Source organism: Hemitrygon akajei, chromosome 7, assembly GCF_048418815.1.
Source record: "Hemitrygon akajei chromosome 7, sHemAka1.3, whole genome shotgun sequence".
NCBI classification, from domain to species: domain Eukaryota; kingdom Metazoa; phylum Chordata; class Chondrichthyes; order Myliobatiformes; family Dasyatidae; genus Hemitrygon; species Hemitrygon akajei.
Window position 1 is genome coordinate 52,010,360 of NC_133130.1, and position 20,357 is coordinate 52,030,716.

A 20,357-nucleotide genomic window follows, 5' to 3' on the forward strand; every position below is an offset into this window, starting at 1 on the left:
GGTGCTGAGGAAGAGGATTTCTTGGAATGTATGCGGGATGGTTTTCTGAACCAACATGTCGAGGAACCAACTAGAGAGCAGGCCATTCTAGATTGGGTATTGAGCAATGAGGAAGGGTTAGCAATCTTGTCGTGCGAGGCCCCTTGGGTAAGAATGATCATAATATGGTGGAATTCTTCATTAAGATGGAGAGTGACATAGTTAATTCAGAAACAAAGGTTCTGAACTTAAAGAAGGGTAACTTTGAAGGTATGAGACGTGAATTAGCTAAGATAGACTGGCAAATGATACTTAAAGGGTTGATGGTGGATATGCAATGGCAAGCATTTAAAGATTGCGTGGATGAACAACAATTGTTCATCCCAGTTTGGCAAAAGAATAAACCAGGGAAGGTAGTGCACCCGTGGCTGACAAGGGAAATTAGGGATAGTATCAAGTCCAAAGAAGAAACATATAAATTAGCAAAAACAAACGGCACACCTGAGGACTGGGAGAAATTCAGAGACCAGCAGAGGAGGACAAAGGGCTTAATTAGGAAAGGGAAAAAGATTATGAGAGAAAGCTGGCAGGGAACATAAAAACTGACTGTAAAAGCTTTTATAGATATGTGAAAAGAAAAAGATTGGTCAAGACAAATGTAGGTCCTTTACAGTCAGAAACAGGTGAATTGATCATAGGGAACAAAAACATGGCAGACCAATTGAATAACTACTTTGGTTCTGTCTTCACGAAGGAGGACATAAATAATCTTCCGGAAATAGTAAGGGACCAAGGGTCTAGTGAGATGGAGGAACTGAGGGAAATACATGTTAGTAGGAAAGTGGTGTTAGGTAAATTGAAGGGATTAAAGGCAGATAAATCCCCAGGGCCAGATGGTCTGCATCCCAGGGTGCTTAAGGAAGTAGCCCAAGAAATAGTGGATGCATTAGTGATAATTTTTCAAAACTCCTTAGATTCTGGATTAGTTCCTGAGGATTGGAGGGTGGTTAATGTAACCTCACTTTTTAAAAAAAGGAGGGAGAGAGAAACCGGGGAATTATAGACCGGTTAGTCTGACATCAGTGGTGGGGATAATGCTAGATTTGGTTATCAAAGATGTGATAACAGCACATTTGGAAAGAGGTGAAATCATCGGACAAAGTCAGCATGGATTTGTGAAAGGAAAATCATGTCTGACAAATATTATAGAATTTTTTGAAGATGTAACTAGTAGAGTGGATAGGGGAGAGCCAGTGGATGTGGTATATTTAGATTTTCAAAAGGCTTTTGACAAGGTCCCACACGGGAGATTAGTGTGCAAACTTAAAGCACACGGTATTGGGGGTATGGTATTGATGTGGATAGAGAATTGGTTGGCAGACAGGAAGCAAAGAGTGGGAGTAAACGGGACCTTTTCAGAATGGCAGGCAGTGACTAGTGGGGTACCGCAAGGCTCAGTGCTGGGACCCCAGTTGTTTACAACATATATTAATGATTTAGACGAGGGAATTAAATGCAGCATCTCCAAGTTTGCGGATGACACGAAGCTGGGCGGCGGTGTTAGCTGTGAGGAGGATGCTAAGAGGATGCAGGGTGATTTGGATAGGTTAGGTGAGTGGGCAAATTCATGGTAGATGCAATTTAATGTGGATAAATGTGAGATTATCCACTTTGGCTGCAAGAACAGGAAAGCAGATTATTATCTGAACGGTGGCCGATTAGGAAAAGGAGAGGTGTAACGAGACCTGGGTGTCATTGTACACCAGTCATTGAAGGTGGGCATGCAGGTACAGCAGGCATTGAAAAAGGCAAATGGTATGCTGGCATTCATAGCAAAAGGATTTGAGTACAGGAGCAGAGAGGTTCTACTGCAGTTGTACAAGGCCTTGGTGAGACCTCACCTAGAATATTGTGTGCAGTTTTGGTCCCCTAATCTGAGGAAAGACATTCTTGCCATAGAGGGAGTACAGAGAAGGTTCACCAGATTGATTCCTGGGATGGCAGGACTTTCTTATGAAGAAAGACTGGATCGACTAGGCTTATACTCACTGGAATTTAGAAGATTGAGGGGGGATCTTATTGAAACATATAAAATTCTAAAGGGATTGGACAGGCTAGATGCAGGAAGATTGTTTCCGATGTTGGGGAAGTCCAGAACGAGGGGACACAGTTTAAGGATAAAGGGGAAGCCTTTTAGGACCGAGATGAGGAAAAACTTCTTCACACAGAGAGTGGTGAATCTGTGGAACTCTCTGCCACAGGAAACAGTTGAGGCCGGTTCATTGGCTATATTTAAGAGGAAGTTAGATATGGCCCTTGTGGCTAAAGGGATCGGGGGTATGGAGAGAAAGCAGGTACAGGGTTCTGAGTTGGATGATCAGCAATGATCATACTGAATGGCGGTGCAGGCTCGAAGGGCCGAATGGCCTACTCCTGCACCTATTTTCTATGTTTCTATTTATGCACATGAGGGGTATCCTTATAGAAATCTTCAGCACGAGAAGTTCTGCAGATGCTGGAAATCTAGAAGAATGCACACAAAGAGCTGCTGGATGAAGCAGACAATCCCAGCAGATTCACAGGTGCAGTGTTGCCTCACATGGAAGGACTGGAACTTTATAGAAATGTTTAAGATTATGAGAAGCATAGATAAGGTGGATGATGAGTCTTTTTCCCAAGGGAGAGGAGACCAAAACTAAGGGGCATCGATTTCGGGTGTGAGGGGAAAGATTTAAATGGCACCTACCTGAGAGACAAATTTTCATGCAGAGGGTAGTGTATGTGGCATGAGCTCATAGAAGAAATGATGGGAGGGAGGCAGGTGCAGTGGTATCATTTAAGAAGTACTCGGATGGGTGCATGGAAGGGCAGAAATGAGGGGCATATGGGTGAAATACAGGAAATTGGGACTAGATGGCTTTCACTGTGGTTGCGTGGCTGGACAGAGGGGCCTGTATCCATGCTCTATTGCTCTGTGACTATCAGTACAGCTTCAGTGAATCAAATTCATAGGATCGATGATCTTTTCAATTTGTTCTCTTCCTCTGATCCTTCCTTCCCCCCCCCCCCCCCCCCCAAGCCTGTGCCTGCATATTCCAACTATCCGCAGATGAATCTGCTTCTGAGGACTTGAGATTTCTCACACAATGCTACTAGGTTTGAGCACCTTTTTGTACTATTGATTTATTTTTGTAACTTGCGGTCATTTTTACGTCTTCGACCATACTGCCACAGAACAAAAAATTTCACAGCATATGTCAGTGTTAATAAACCTGATTCTGATCCTCAAAGATAGTCAACCACTGGAGGTTGTTGGGATGGGAGGGTGGGGGTGGTGAAGTTGGTAGGTAAGTTTTATGTGATGTGCCAGAATTTCACATTTGTAGATGTTACTTGACCGGAAGCATGGAGTCAGAAAGTGATTAAAATCAAGTCTCCAGGTAGGCCTCCTGCTTTGGCAGATTTACAAACAGCCTTAAGCTGAGGGCTTCCCAGCCATCTTTGCTTCAAATATGGGTTGTTTTTCCTACCATCTGCTGAAATTGGCGAATTTGATAGAAATCCTGTTTCAGAGCAATTCTGTAAGGTTGTACTTCCCCTCCCCAAAAACAATCCAGTCAACCACTTATTGTCACTTGCTTTGTCATGTAGGTGCTGTGCAGTAAGATTTCATCAGTTGCATGGGGAAAAGATCCCAGGCTTTGTCTCCATCAAATAAAGCTGACTGATAATCTGTAACGTACTTGATGGCTTCATAAAGAAAGTGATGTCGGAGAGGAGAGGAGAACTGTAATTTTACAGGCTATCATTAATATGTAGTAGTCAACTAATCATTGCAACATGCTGGCAATATTTTTGTGATAAGGGAGAAAAAGATATAACCTGAATTTAGAAGGTAATTTGTGCCGATTGTTTATTGGGTTATGAAATAACTTTAAGGGCAGGTAACTTTGGGAATATATTGGAAGAGGCAGAAATTGTAATGCCTTCATTCTTGCCAAATCTTTTAAAGTTGTTGGATCGTCAGGATCATGAATATGCTCTCAAGTTCCGTTGGGTACATGCTTACTGTGGTGTCTTTGGAGAGAAAATGGCTGGAGGCTGCAGTGCACACAACACAAATATCTCTGACTGTTTAGACTTAGTCCACAGTTACCTTTCTAAATTGTCTGGTTTAGGATTACATATTACCTTCAGTTGCTGTTTTGTTTGTTTTGCCCGAAATGGAATGCGGGATTGCGTCCAGAGCAGCATTCCATTAGCAGAAGGTATAACAAGAACAGACATGATATCTGAAATGGAGTTGTTTTTCCCCCTAGGAAAGAGAAATAGTAAAATTGCAGCTTGTGGTGACAAGTAGAGGCTAAACTGCCATCAATCAAGGCCAAGAAAGTTAGGGACTGGTATTATTCGGTGACACTCTCATTTTTCGCTGACATACCTGAACTGCTGCTACACTGATATTTAGGTTTAAACATCTGACCATGCTGCAGCCTTCTGAGGATCCATCAGGTCTGGAATAATATGATTTTGTAGTTCAGGAAATCAGGAGGGAGCTGGTCCACACCCCTAAGGAGGTATTAACATTGTTACAGAGTTTCTTAGTCTTGGCAACAGGTCACTAGTGCTTCTCATCTGCTACAACCTTCCGAAATCCTTGTACACGAGTTTAAATCATTGACTTAATTGGCCCGAAAATCGTTTTACTTCCTAATTAAATTATGTATATGAGTAGAGTTTCTTTTTAAAGTAACTGCACAAATGATTTGGTCAGTAGGTAAAGACTGCAAGAAAATGAATGGGGGGAATTATAAATTCTGTTAACCTACACATGCATATAGATTTTCTGTTTGAGAAGGTGTCGATTAAGTGTAAAGCCTTTGTAAAACCTGCACATGACGTCAGGCAACTTCCTGTGGTTAATCAAGACTACTCTTACTAGAGAAACTCATGTTCTAAGTGTAACGTGCTGTAAGGTTTCACTGCTAATGTAATGGCCTCTCTGTAATCTTTCTCTGCTAATGTAATGGTTTCTCTGTAATCTTTCACTGCTAATGTGATGGTTTCTCTGTAGCAGCAATGTTTGGGTTATGACCGGAGATAACGGAGGCTTTGGGTTGTGTGCCATCCAAAGAGAGGCATGTTGTTTCTTTCTTGTGGGTCTGACAGAAGGGACTCACAGTCTCTTGTTGGTGAGAGATGAAGAGAAAAGACGCGAGGGGGGAGAGTTGGTAGACCACCGGATGGAGTGGACTTGGAGTGAGGGTCCGAAGGTCAGCGATGCTCAGAGGAGGTCAATGGGGAACGTATGGATGATTCTGTGAGCTCCAACGTGCGCATTAGACTGCTTCATTAAAATGGACCCTTTTTATTTTCTCTACTATCCCTGTAGTCAGATTAAGATTTTATAAAGTTCAGTTGTTTAATTGCATATGGTGCACTGTCTGATATTTTGTGGTTTGGATTTGTAACTGGGACCACATCACACAGTATCCACACAAATGAGATTTCTCAGCTTGGCTGGGCCAGAGGCTCCCTTCCCCTAGACGAACGCGTGCTGGCTGAACCTGAGGGTTACATAATTATTAATATTACATCTGCTATTAAATCCTGTTAAGGGATGCCAATCATATCTCTGCTATGTAGAGTAGTATTGCAGTGGTATAACAGATGCCAAGGTGAATATTCCTATTAGATATTGTGGGGATTCTGTTTGCTTTTGACTTGGAATGTTTTTGAAACTTCCACAACAATGGCATCCTTACTGAACATATTCAGAAATCTGAAATTCAAGCTACTACTTCTTCGTCACAGTCTATCTTGGAATCTTCTTTTCAGGCTCTGCAAAAGTCTTCCTGTAGCAATGGGTATTCAATTGACTTAGTTCTGGTACTTGACTGATATTGATGATGCAATGTGCTGGATTATCAAAGTTCTTGAAATCTATTGTAGCTTGTTTCTTGTCGGTCTCATGGTTGTGAGGGCCATGGCACTAGTATGATGATTGATGGCAACTGATGATTTCTTGAAGAATACTACTTGATTAGTTGTAACAAATACTTATTTCCAAATTGACAATGTGATGTTTGAATTTGTATTCTCTCCAGATCTCTGGATAACTAGACCAGGAATTGGATAAATGTCGTTTGATGATTCTTATCTGAGTGAATTTGAATGGTGACCTGGTTTGATCAATTGTTCCAGTTTATATTCCATAAAGCCTTAAAGCCTGTTATAGAATTTTTTCTTCTGGAGCCCATGTAGCTGATCTGGATTAAAGTGGCAAAATCTGAGTTTAAAGCAACAAAATCAATGAAATCTTGTAGGTTAATTGAATCTCCTGTTATAAAAATCTCATTTGGGAAATGTATGTTGTGGACACCTCTGTTTAAACATGCTGCATTTTCATATATGTACATTGTGTTTACGACTTCTAGAAGGAGTTTTAGAAGGCCAGTTAGTGGCACCCAGCATTGACCCTGACCTTGAATGCTGTTTTTGTGGAGTTTACATTTACTCTTGGTGAATGCAGGGTGTTCCAGTTTCTTCCCATACTCAATAGGCACACTTAGTTGGTTAGTGGCTCCTGTAAATTGCCCTATAGGGTAGGGAGGTAGCAAAAGGTCAAAGGAGATTATGTAAGACCATATGGAGCAGTATTAGGCTATTTGGCCCATCGACTCTACAGTGCCATTCTTTCATGGCTGATTTTTTTTCCCTGTCAATGCAAAATGTGAGAGTGATTAAGCTCCACAGTTGTGGGAATTTAGACTGATAAGATTGATGTGTTGGGAATCAACATGGATCTGATGCACTGAATGATCTCCTCCTATGTCAAATTATTTCCCAAAAGCCCAGTGATTCACTCCCGCCAAGCAGGTTCAAGAAGAGAATGGTGTCAGCGAACGTAGCTGCATCTCAAATGGAGCATTAGAGCACTCCTAATTTAAATATGCCACAGGCAAATTGGATAGAATTTTGCTGTGAAGTGGCTCGATAACCTGTTCCCCAATGAAGTTTTGTGGGATACATTTAATTCTTTCTTTAGCAATTATTCGGATGTTATATGGTGGTCAACATTTTCACACCTGTGTTATCCATCTGCTTGCCAACAGGTGGGCAGGGCTGCCATCTTTTCCTGAGGATGTAAAAGAAGGTATTTTTGCCCAGTGGTTGATGATATAGAAGAGGACCAAGGTTAACTTGTATTTTAAAATCAGAAAATGTAAGAATTGCTCTACATCTCTGGGAATAAAAACAGGCAACACTTCAGTTGCAGACTCTTTAAAAATGCTGCAGTTTCAGAACAGGGAATGAGAGAAAAGAAGCTTTCTAAACTGCCTAGATGAGGGTAGTGGTATGCTTCTGATAGGGTAAAACGAAGATGACAATGGGGATCACCAGATAATCTTGTTTACAGATTGCTAAGTAAATAGGAGCAGTTTGAGAGTGCGAACGTAGGCAGCAGAAGGTAGAAAATATATAATGGAGAGCAGGGCGACATGCCCAGGATGTCAGGCTCCCAGAGAGAGAATAAAGGGTGAGGAAGGGAAAAAAATTAGTATCAAAGACGGACACTTAATACAGAGAGAAATCAAGGAGCGTCAAAAGGTTGTAATCTGCTTAAATGGAAGATATGGTGCTTGCTTTGGGCCTCAGTCTAACAGCGCATGAAGGTGCAGACCAATAGGTCTGAATGAGTGAGAGCAGGATGGGACATTAACATGGCAGCGATGTAAAGCTCAAGGTTGCCTGGAGATGCTCTGCAAATCAATCATTCGATCTGCATCTCTTTCTCCAATGTAGAGGGACCAATTGAGTTTGTGATTTTCCTTGCAACATTTTCTTGAAGAACCTGATTGGTGTCATTTCTTAAATCTGGTCTGGTTGTACATGCCATATCTTCCCTAGTTAATTATTAAAGACCAGTGCAGGTGCTTATGTTGATGGTACTTAAATACTTAAATATTGACAGCAATAGAATGTGTAATGCATCAAAGTGTTTGATTCCAGGTTTGAAATTCCTTTGGGTTGAACCTGACAATGGCAATGAAATAGAAAATAAGTTTTGGACATGTAAAAACCAAACCTTGCCTTGTATTTGAACAGGAGTCACACAAGTACAGTACTGTGCAAAAGTCTTAGTTACCCTAGATTTTTTAAATATAAATTTTGATTTAGTTTTTTTTTGTCTTCTTCATTAGTGTGTCAGTAGAAAAGAGCAAAATTTAGGTTTCCAAATATTCTTTTTCTTAAAAAAAAAATGTTACAGGGACACTTGCATTTTGTTAAACAAAGTAAGTAATAGACCACTTTCCAAGTAGAAACTGGATTACTTTGAATATAGCCTCATACATGATTAAACAGAGATACCAAACAGGTGCTAATGGTCAATGACATAATAAGGTGAATGAACTAAACTGAATAACTGAAACAGAAATGGGTGTAAAAGGAATCAAACTGGGTGAAGGACAACCAAACTAAAGGTGAGGGTGTGACAGTGTGACTTTCAAGTCATCAATTCTTGTACCATGGCAAGAACGAGTATAGCAACAAGACACGAGGTTGCCATCAGGCATCAGCAAGAAATTTTGCGGCAGACAGGAGTTCCAGGATGTGCTGTCCAAGCCCCTCTGGAGAAGCACGAAGAAACAGGCAAGTTTAAGGACAGGAAACACAGTGGTCAGCCACAGAATCTGAGTGTAGCAGACGAGAGATACATCAAGCTGACACCCCTTCTGAATCAGAAGAAGTCCAATACTGTTGTCAGCTGTGAACACGCAGTAATCACTATAACCCAAGTACACCCCTCTGCAGTCTGGAGAAGTTTTGTCAAAAGTGGTGTTTGTGGAAGAGTTGCTGCCAACAAGTGGACACAAAGCCAAGAGACTCACCCTTGCACAAAAAACACAAGGACTGGGGTGCTGAACAATGGCAGCAAGTGCTCTGGACTGGATGGGCCAAAATTTTAAACAGGAGGCATTCTGTCCAAGAAAGAGGCAGAGGAGTGCTACATAGATGAGTGTCTGCACCCAAAGGTGAAGCACGTCAGAGGTTCCTTGTAAGTTTCAGATTGCATTTCTGCAAATTGAATTGGTGATCTGGTCAGAATTAATGGAATCCTCAATGCTGAGAAGTACAAGCAAGTTCTCATCCATCACACAATACCATCGGGGAAGTGTCTCATCGGTCCTAACTTCATTCTGCAGCAGGACAGTGAACCCGAACGCATAGCCAAGGTAGTTGAGAACTGTATTCAGCAAAAAGAAAAGGAAGGAGTTCTACAACAGATGGCATAGCCTCCAGAGAGCCCTGATCTCAGCAACATCGAATCTGCCAGGGATAACCTGGAGAGGCAGATCAAAGGTTCAAAGGTCAAATTTAATGTCAGAGAAATGTATACAATATACATCCTGAAATGCTTTTTCTTTGCAAACATCCACAAAAAGAGAGAAGCGCCCCAAAGAATGAACGACAGATACATGCAAGAACCCCAAAGTCACCCCAGCTCCCCTCCCTCCTGCACGTAAGCGGCAGCAAGCAACGTTCCCCCCTCCCCCCACCGGTTTAAAAAATAAGCACGCACAGGTACCGCCACCGAGCACTCAGTGTGAGCAAAGCAATAGCAAAGACACAGACTTGCAGTTACTCCAAAGACTTTGCATTACATCCGGCATACGACATACTGCAGATTCTCTCTCTCCCTAATAAGAGAGAAAAAGGTGTCTCTGTTTTTCACCAGTGAGTAGGGAGACATAACAAACAACTCGCTGGTTTATGATGTTAAAAGTCCGTTATGTGACTTTTTACGAGCTCTGTGCCCAAAGATCGCAATGATCTCAGGTCTTCGGGCCCACAGCAGATATACTGACTCCCCTGACAACACATGGGTCTCCTGCCGTGACACCGCCCCTCGATCTGCCCGTCTCCAGAGCCCCAAAGTCTTAGACTTCCGAATTCAAGCCGGACTCTCGGGCCGAACCATTGGCGTGCTGAACAACGGCTAGTTACGGAACCCCAGGAGCGGGTCCCATTCCCATAAAGAACCGAAGTCAGCGCATAACTCCAGGTCAGAGTCTTCAAAAGAACCCTGAAAGAGAAAAATAAAGATGGAAATAGAGCAGTTTCTGAAGATGCAAGCAAAGGAGTCGCCATTTAGTGCCCTCTTAACCTTTTGCCCTGCTTCCAGATGCAAACAAGAAAGCCAAACTCTGCGTAACTGTGACAAGTTCTCCAAAATGCTTGGAACAATCTACCAGCCAACTTTCTTATAAAACTGCATGATAGTCTATCTAAGAGAATTGGTGCAGTTTTAAAGGCAATACGTGGTCGGTCACCCAAATATTGACGTTTTTAGCTGTGAAGTGCAGTGAATAGTAAATACATTGAAATTTAGAAACTTTTCATTTTATTATTTTGAAAGCATCTTCACTTTACGTAGATTTATTTTACATGTGCCGCAGACTTTTGCACAGTATTATACATGTGAATTATTAAAGATTAATATATGCATTGAGAAGAGTGAATGAATTATCTTGGTGTCTGGATAGAGATCTGAGAGCCTCAGCAAAATGGATTGCAGTTTAAGCTAAAGCATTTGTCCCTTCACTTACTTATTAAATGTGATTGCTATATCAGACTCCCATAAGAGCTCAATTTGCAATGTACAGTTACATTCCACCTGATGGCCATTCTGCTCATGATGTTTTTTAAAAGAGTGTTCTTTTTTGTGTGGTGTCCTATGACAATTGCAGCTGTTTTGAAGATGTTTGCATTTCTAAGAGGGAGGGCAGTGACAGCACATAGTGGTGTAAAGGATTTATTGCAAAACTCGGTGAATTTTGTTGCCCAGACTTTTTATGAAATGGTTAAAAGAGAGGTAGTAAAGTGTATGTGTTGTTAACAAATGTATACAATGCTAAACTGAAGAATGAGATACTTTTAACTTATTGCTCAGATTGTTATCTTTCCAAAGCATTCTCTGCTATTCATTTGTTCGAGTTGGTGTGGTGGGATGGCTCATTTCATCCTGACAAAAAGAGGTTATCTGCTTAGGATTTGTTGCTATTCTATGAAAACAGCTTTTAAGGTTTCTGTGGGAGGGGGGGCGGGGGAAGCAAGAAGAGTAACGCAGATGTATGAAGAAATATATATGACAAAATGTTTACATACCAACATAGCATTTTCTATCATGTTGCTCATGGTAATTTGAATCATGTACTGTTTTATTATTGTAGCAGCAGTACAATCTGCATTTCAGGATGCCACCCATCTAAGACAGTGTTTACGAATCCCCTTGTCCTTCTCAGGTACTAATCTACATTACTGGAAGAAAAGGCGGTGGCGAATTTCCTCCCTGAGCCATTCCAACTGTTTTGGAGAAAGTGACTTAATACTATTGGAAATGGACTTCGAGGATTTAGATCCAAGGTCAAAAGTTGTTGGAGGATCTTAATACTTCAATTACATTAAAAATATTAAATATTTTCTTTACAAGAAGCCCAAGAGGTTTTTGCTGATCTTTTTGTTAAGATTAAGGAAAGGTAATGTGCATTTAATCAATAGATATTATCTTAAATTTTGACTCCCGCATTGTACTGGCGATGCATTTATGCTTTGAAGATCAAATATTGTGAGATCAATCCCTGGAAGGCATCTTTCATTGTCTGGCTTCAATATCTTCTTGAATCTGTCATGAAGTTAATTGTGCTTCAGATATGACCACAAAGCCACTTTACAAAGATACTGTAATTGCAAATCAGAAAATTCCAATATTGGGTGCATTTTTTTTAGCAGAGTATTTTCTGATGATATTATTAACTGGCAATTTATTGATTCTGTCCTCCTTACTGAAATGTTCAACACCAAAGTGAAGTATTAGTACTTACAAATGTATCTTTTGGTGAATGTGGCAAAGATTTGAGGTAGATTAATAACATCACGTTGATTAACTTAAGTGCTTTCAAATTGTATCTACATGTCAAGATTGTTTAATGTTACTTTCAGCACACAGAAAATGTGTATGTAACCTGTTGCTAGGTACAGGAGTGTCTGTAAGTACGGTGACTCTGCCAGGACATTAATAAAGTAGTGGTGATTGGGGGGGTGATGGTGTCGGTGGAGGTGTTGATCAGCCTTACTGCTTGGGGAAAAATAACTCTTTTTAAAGTCTGGTGGTCCTGGCATGGGTGCTATGTAGCTTTCTCCCTGATTGAAGTGGGACAAAGAGTCCATGAACAGAGTGGGTGGGATCCTTTATGATATTGATTACTTGTTTCTGGCGCCTTTCTGCATATATGTCCTTGATGGCAGATAGGCTGGTGCAGGTGATTCATTGGGCAGTTTTGACTAGCTGTTGTAGAACCTAAAACAGAGTGTAGTTTCCATACCAGACAATGATGCGGAATATGAGGATTCTCTCTACTGCGCATCTGTGCAGAAGATTGAGAGTATGAATGTGCATAGTCCAACTCAGTCCAGTCTCCTCTGAAAGCAGGGGCATTGCTGAGCTGTCTTGAATGTGTAGAATGTGCTTTAGTACCATGAGAGATTGTACGAGATGTCCACTCCCAGCAGTTTGAAAAATGTAAAAAATAGTGTGAGTTCTTCTGAAGTCATTAATCATCTCCTTTTTCTTATTGACATTAAGGAAGACGTTACTTACTTGGAACCAGGCCTTGAGGTCTTCCAGCTCCTCTCTATAGGCCATCTCAACATTGATGGTGATGAGCCCCACCACTGTAGTGTCTTTTTGTGTGTGAGTGTACAGCAGTGGGCTGAGGATAATGGGGGCGGGGCACACGAGGATATCTGCAAAAGGCAATGCCTCAAAAAGGCGGCATCTGTCAGCAAGGACCCCATCAGCCAGGATTTGTCCTCTTTTTGATACATGAAGGAAATACAGGAACTTAAAGACGCGCTCAATGGTTCAGATTTCTGAATGGACAATGGACCATTTTTTTTGTGTGTGTGTGAACATTGTGATATGTTTAAAAATTTTGCCCAATTTTTCATTTTTTCCATGTAATTGCATTTTATATCTCACCACAATACTCTTAATTTCTATTGTCTTAAAAAGTTTATTTTCTTTATTACGAATTGGTGTCAATGAAATAAATAAACACTGTTTCACGTTTGCAGCATTCCTCTCATAGAAGATGGCAAATTGGTTGGATTGGAGAACAGGGCTTGTATATCTGTTTGTCATTGCAGGATCTGAGGCATAAATTCCAGTGAATTGTTTGTCTTTCTATCTTGATTGGGGCAAGCGATACTTTAGTGCCATAATGCCTTTGTTTCTCTTCATATGGCTTTTCACATTTTTCAACTAGCAGTAAATTAAGGGGGGGGGGGGGAGAATCATCTCAAAGCCTACAACAAAGGCTTTTTGATCAAATAGGATTATGTTTCAAAACAGTTTCTTTTCATTTATTAAGCCTGTTTTAGTTGATACAACGTGCTTGTAGTGATTTGTTAAGTACATAACAATGACTGGAGATCAAAATGAAAGGCTTCAGACTGGGAGCTGTTAAGTGACTAGTCCTTCAGCATTTTACAGTTTTCAAGAATCAGTTGCACATTTTCCTTGAGTAATTTATACAAACAATGCCAGCTTATTACATGTGGAAGTTTAAGCAGATTTTGATTGGAGTAGAAACATATTTAGTGGTCTGTTGGTTAATTTACAGTCACACTTTTTCTCACTTTGATAAATATGATGTTCACCTGAATCTGGAAGACCACAGCTTTCATCATTAATCCAAAATGGTTGAAAAATAATTTTTCTTTTAGTTGTCTTGCTTTCTGTGCTTTTATTGAACTCTTTGGAGGAGTAATTTGTTGTTCATTGTTAATCGGCAGCTAACCAGAATGCACTATATCAGTCGTTTAGATAGAGGAATGACTTTCCAGTAAATCATTTACTGAGGCTAACCTGTCCGAAATATATTAAGTACTCAACAGTAAATTCGAAAGCTATCAGTGGATTGTTTGACACAAAAAAAACTGAAAGAGTGGTTTCCAAACTGAATTTTTAACATTGTGATAAGCAGATGATATATCTTTGTGATCAGAAAAACTGACTTGTTGATATTGAAGTTTGATTTGATGCATCATCTCAAGTTCTTTAGAGCAGTGAAACATCTTAAAAAAAATTAGTCTCTGTCATGGTGGAAAATATGGTGGCCAGAATATCCATAGAAAGTTGATAATCATTATGAATAATAATCTGACGTTTGTGATGTTGACCAACAAAAAGGAATGGCCGTCGTACATTTAGCTCAGGGAGCAGTTCCAACCTTGGCTTACCATCTCAACCTAGTGATGGGACTTCCTGTAACGTGGCAGTTTACATCAAGGTAACAGGATGTTGGCTGGGGAAAGGGGTAGCTGCAGGTGAACATCTAGTTTTTGTTTCATGAGTACAAGATAGTCTGAAGATGCTGGAAATCCAGAGCAACACATTCAAAATGAATGTGCTGGAGGAACTCAGCAGGTTAGACAGCATCTATAGAGGGGAATTTGGGTTGAGACCATTCATCGGGACTGGAAAGGAAGGGGGAAGATGCCAGAATAAGAAGGTGGAGGGAGGGGAAGGAAGACAGGTTAGAAAATGATGGGTGAAGCCAGGTGGGTGGGAAATGTAAAGGGCTGGAGAAGATGCAATCTGATAGAAGAGACTGGGCAATGGGAGAAAGAAGGAGGGGCACCGGGGGAGTGATAGGCAGGTGAGAAGGAGAGACAAGAGGCCAGAGTGGGAACTAGAAGAGGGAAGGGAGTAGGGGGAGAAGAAAATATAATTACCAGGAAGGAGGAATCAATATTCATGCAATCAGGTTGGAGGCCACCTAAATGGAATAAGAGGTGTTGCTCCTCCACTCTGAGAGTGGCCTCAACATGACAAAAGAAGAGGCAATGGACCCACATGTTAGAACAAGAATTAAAATGGTTGCCCTCTGGGAAATTCTGCTTTTGACGGATGGAGACTGATAAAAGATACTGATAGTTTTCGTGTCAGTGCTGAATAGTCTGATGCACATCTCTCTTTGCCTGTGCTGTGGTTGTATTCTTGCCACATTATATAAGAACGTGGAATGAATTGGCTAATAGGCTGGTCCTGGACTTATTTCCACTTGGCATGATTAACTTACTATTATTTAAGTATTTATGGTTTTATATAGCTATATTTCTACACCGTTCTTGGTTGGTGCGGCTGTAACGAAACCCAGTTTCCCTCAGGATCAATAAAGTATGTCTGTCTGTCTGTCTCTTGATCTGCTCTTCTTTCATTAGTCAAGACAAGTCAAGTCACTTTTTATGCCTCCTTCTTTTGTGAATATTATAAGTTAATTTGAGATAAATGTCAAATGTCATAAAATTGCCTTTTATTTATGTCTTTCAAAATGTTTGCCTACATTTTGGAACTGGGAATAGTTTTGAAAATATTCAGCAATACTTGATAAGGACCATATTTTTTCACAAGGTGGAAAATAAGTTATCTGTTAACAAGGACTAGAAATTTTTGAAGCAGATAGTTAATTATGATTTCCTCTTTTAAAAATAGGTTTTAGATGTGTGAGTGAACTGTGCCTCTAGTTTAAACTTGTTTAACACGTTGATGCAGTTTTTTTTCCCTCATTGGTTCTGACTGATTCCAACCTTATTTTCCACAGGAAGCTTCAGATTCTTAAATGTCACCAGGAAAGGCACGGCTGTTTACACCCTTGGCAGAAAAGGAGCTGTGAGATAACTGGCGAGCTGCTTAAGGGATTAATTTCTGAGAAACACTGCTTCCAAGGCAAGTGAGCCATGCCTTTCAGACTGAAGCTGAGGAGGACCAGGCGTTACAATGTCCTGAGCAAGAATTGCTTTGTAACACGCATTCGATTGCTGGACAGCAATGTCATAGAGTGCACGCTGTCTGTGGAGAGCACAGGGCAGGAATGCCTGGAAGCTGTAGCTCAGCGATTGGAATTGCGTGAGGTAGGTGAACCCCATTTACGGGTATGCTAAACGACAATAATGGAAAAACATGGGTTTATCACATAACTGTTTCTCACAAGGAAAAGAAAATCCTGGAAAAACTCAGCTGCTGTATGAGCCAAATGTTTGGGACATTGGAAAAAAGTTGAATTTCCCCATGGGGATGAATAAAGTATCTATCTATCTATCTATCTATAACGAACCATAGTACATTTAGTTGTCCATTTAAAGTGATAATGTGGCAAATATTCACTTGAAGGTTTTTTTTCTTCCAAGGAGTAAGTATTTGAGACAGCAGTAGTATTTGGCTCCGGAATACATTCAGGAGACATGCCATGGTTATCTACTGCATTTCCATCTTTTATCCATTAGTTCATATAGGATAAATATTAATTATAGGAATTTTATCAGATCTTAAGATTTATCTTGTCTAAATTATGTAATTTGTATTGAACACTGGTTTATTAACATAATCCAGCATTTCCACTGATTTTTCCCAGTGGGCAAGGTTGTAAAACAGTTAACAAACACGTGCAATACTTTTCATTTCTATATTCTCACTTCTAAAGAACCATCTCAATGTGAAATATAAGGCAGTCGACAGAAAATAGGAAAAGATTGGTGAGGATAAGCTGGGGAGAAGTTGAAAAGGTAGTAATTTGTAAATAAAAATGAAACAATGATGCTGTGATGCTAAGAGAGAATATTGCAAAGTACTGGGCTCAAGTGACTGAAGGTTACCTCTAGAGCAGGTGTTGCCAACCAGACCACTCAGTTAATAGTAAGGGTCCATGGCATAAAAGAGGTTGGGAACCCCTGCTCTTGAGGATGGACATCAGTCATACAATGAGCATGGCATATCAATAACATTGCCATGAACCAGCGTATCAAATTGAGAAAAGTTAACCTTCATTCTTTCTTAAGAGTTTTGGGGTTAGGTGGTAAATTGCTATACAAGCTAGAAATTGGTTCTATGATTTTTGCTGTAATCAAAGGATAATATATCAATCATGAAGAGGATCACTGAATGAAATTCTAGGTTGTTCTTACAGGCACAATTGTGCAAATCCAGGACATGCCCTTTCTCATTGCTGCCATCAGGAAAGAGTTATGGAAGCCTGAAGGCACACAGTCGAAGATTCAGGGACAGATTCTTCCCCTCTACCATCCGATTTCTGAATGGACATTGAACTCATGAACACTACCTCACTACCTTTTTTTCCCTTTCTATTCTTCTTTCCACTCTTATTTTTATTTCTATTTTTGAACTACTTATTTAACTATTATGAGTGTGTGTATAGATATATATTTATTTTTACTGTAATTCAGTTTTTTAAAATTTTTCTATTATATATTGCATTTTACTGCTGAAACAAAGTTAACAAATTTCATGACATATGCTGGTTAATATTAATCTGATTCAGATTTTTTGGAGACATTGACAGGGCAGTGGCAAAAAGGTGGTCAGTGGAAGAGAAGTATTTGATGTGCATGGTTTACATGGAAGATTTTATCAGGATTGAGAATGGAGAGTGGCATATGTCCATCGTTAATTAGGATGTCATTGGCAAATTAAGGCAGCATAAAGGTTAATTTGGGGAAAAATTAGGAGTGTAAATATATTTTCCAATAATATATTTTCTTGGATTTGTATTTTGTGATATGTCCTCTAGTTTTAGTTATACCATGTCTCTTTTTCAACAAACCAAATACACTGGTTAATGACATGCCTTAAATGCGCTGTATGTTTTTGAATAATTTCTCTAAATTGAAATAAGTTTTTAAAAGAAGAGAGCACATGCAAAATAACTAAGAGCAGGTTTTTCTCTCTTGGGTATTTGCACTGCTGTTATATTGAGTCTAACTGTACTGACTACATAACCTGATGACCACATTGCCCGCCCACCCAGAGTAACCTGATCTGTTGCCATGGTTCTCCATTTATGAGTCCCACATGAAGTCGAGCAGGTTGTGAACAATGACTTGGCCTCAGGTGATGAATTCCAAGACTCTGCTCTGAGAGCTACTTAACAGTTTGTTGTTTAAAGGGCTTTTGACTGCTTTTGGATCTGATATCAGTGGCATTTGGAATCCATTCAAATGGGCCAAATAATTTTACAATGTTTTCAATTACAGTGGATTCAGATTAATTGGGACCAGTTCATTTTGGCTCAGTTAAGTAGCTGCCCCAATTAGCTGAACTTTCATGGAAATAGTTTAAAAAGGTATTAAAAAAAGACTGAGTAACAAATTATGTGTTTAAATGAAAAACATAACAAATTATAACACTACCGATACTACTACAGTACTTTAAAACTGTATTAGTTCTAAATACTTAAAAATGGAGGAATTCATCTGTGTTGCATTCTCTTGACTGTAAATCAACAAAATCAGTGCAAACACTTTAGTGCTGAAGTGGGCTGCCTTCATACAATGCTGTTGACGATTCCGTCCTTCAAGTCTTTACTTCCATGGTAACATTCAAGATGATTGTTGATCCCTTCAAATTCTTCATAGTCCCTAACTTGTTGAAGCAGTGAAATAATTTAATTTTCACTCTCTGCATTTCTGGTACCTCCAAGCCTGAGTGCTTGAAACTGCAGTGAGCAAAACAGTTCTGAATTCTTGCCACATATCCGTGACAAAAACTTGCTGCCTTCTGAATTAAAGCATACGCAACTGACACTATTTTAAAAACTGTTCACTCAAAGCATGGTGTAGTGGCTAATGGCCCACGCAAGTGTACATGACCTACACTATTTAGAAACTGTTCGGCAACAGTCTCCTGTCTCAATTAAGCTGCCTGGTGTCCCGAATAAACCAAGGGAATCCTGGCTATTTTCTCTGTTTGTTTTTAATCTATAAAAGTTGTCCCAAATGAGCGGCTACACTGATTAACTGAGAGCCCAATTAACCAGAAATCTGCTGAATTTTTTAATATATTCATTTTTTAAAGTGTTAGAATAATTAAAATATTAAGATAAAGTGACGTTCCTTTGTATAAGAAAGGCAACAGAATAATCCAAGAATTTATAGGCTGATGAATCCTCTAGTAGTGCCTAGGAAATTATAGAGAAAATTCTTAGGAAAGGGATTCACTTAACATAAGAATATAAGAAATAGGAGCAGGTGGAGGCCATCAGGTTCGTCGAGCCTGTACCGCCATTCAATAAGATCACGGCTGATCTGACTGTGGACTCACCTCCACCTACCTGCCTTTTCCCCTTAATTCCCCATCTATGCAAAAATCTGTCGAACTTGTCTTAAATATATTTGAATTGAATTGACTTTATTTCTTGCATCCTTCACATACATGAGGAGTAAAAATCTTTACATTACTTCTCCATCTAAATGTGCAATCGTAGTAATTTATAATAAATAGAACAGTCAATGTAGCATAGAGTACACTCAAATCAGCTGAGTTAATCAGTCTGATGGCCTAGTGGAAGAAGCTGTCCTGGTCCTGGCTTTTATGCTGCGGGACCGTTTCCCGGATGGTAGCAGCTGGAATAGATTGTGGTTGAGGTGACTCGGGTCCCAAATTATCCTACGGGCCCTTTTTACCCACCTGTCTCTGTAAATGTCCTGAATCATGGGAAGTTCACAACTACAGATGCGCTGGGCTATCCGCACCACTCTCTGCAGAGTCCTGCGATTAAGGGAGATACAGTTCCCATACCAGGCAGTGATGCAGCCAGTCAGGCTGCTCTCAGTTGTGCCCTTGTAGAAAGTTCTTAGGATTTGGGGGCCCATATCAAACTTCCTTAACCATCTGAACCCCAGATCCATTGATGTCAATGAGGGTTAGCCCATGTCCATTCCTCCTCTATTCCACAACCAGCTCCTTTGTTTTTGTGACATTGAGGGAGAGGTTGTTTTCTGAGATAGCCTTCACTGCTTCATTGGGCAGAGATTCCAGAGATTTACCACTCTCTGGGAAAAGCAGTTCCTTCTCATCTCCATCCTAAATTTACCCCCCCTGAATCTTGAGTCTGTGTCCCCTAGTTCTAGTCTCACCTATCAGTGGAAACAACTTTCCAGCCTCTACTTTATCTATCCCTTTCAAAATTTTATGTTTCTATAAGATTTCCTCTTATTCTTCTGAATTCCAGCAAGTACAGCCCCAGGTGACTCAATCTCTCCTCATAGTCTAACCCCCTCATCTCTGGAATCAACCTGGTGAACCTCCTCTGCACCATCTCCAAAGCCAGTAGATCCTTCCTCAAGTAAGGAAACCAGAACTACATGCAGTACTCCAGGTGCAGCCTCATCAGTACCCTGTACAGTTGCAGCATAACCTCCTTGTTCTTAAATTCAATCCCTATAGCAATGAAGGGCAGCATTCCATTTGCCTTCTTGATAGCCTACTGCACCTGCAAACTAATCTTTTACCATTT

General features: G+C 40.2%; 1 protein-coding gene across 1 annotated transcript in view; it reads left to right on the forward strand.

Annotated features, from left to right (window-relative positions):
* LOC140730441 (tyrosine-protein phosphatase non-receptor type 14-like) overlaps positions 1-20,357 on the forward strand; it is a 256,024-nt gene that overhangs the window by 80,585 nt on the left and 155,082 nt on the right. Inside the window, exon 2 of the mRNA XM_073050849.1 lies at positions 15,651-15,960. Coding sequence (XP_072906950.1) covers positions 15,787-15,960 — 174 coding nt within the window. The 5' untranslated portion in view covers positions 15,651-15,786. The remainder of the gene's footprint in view (positions 1-15,650; positions 15,961-20,357) is intronic.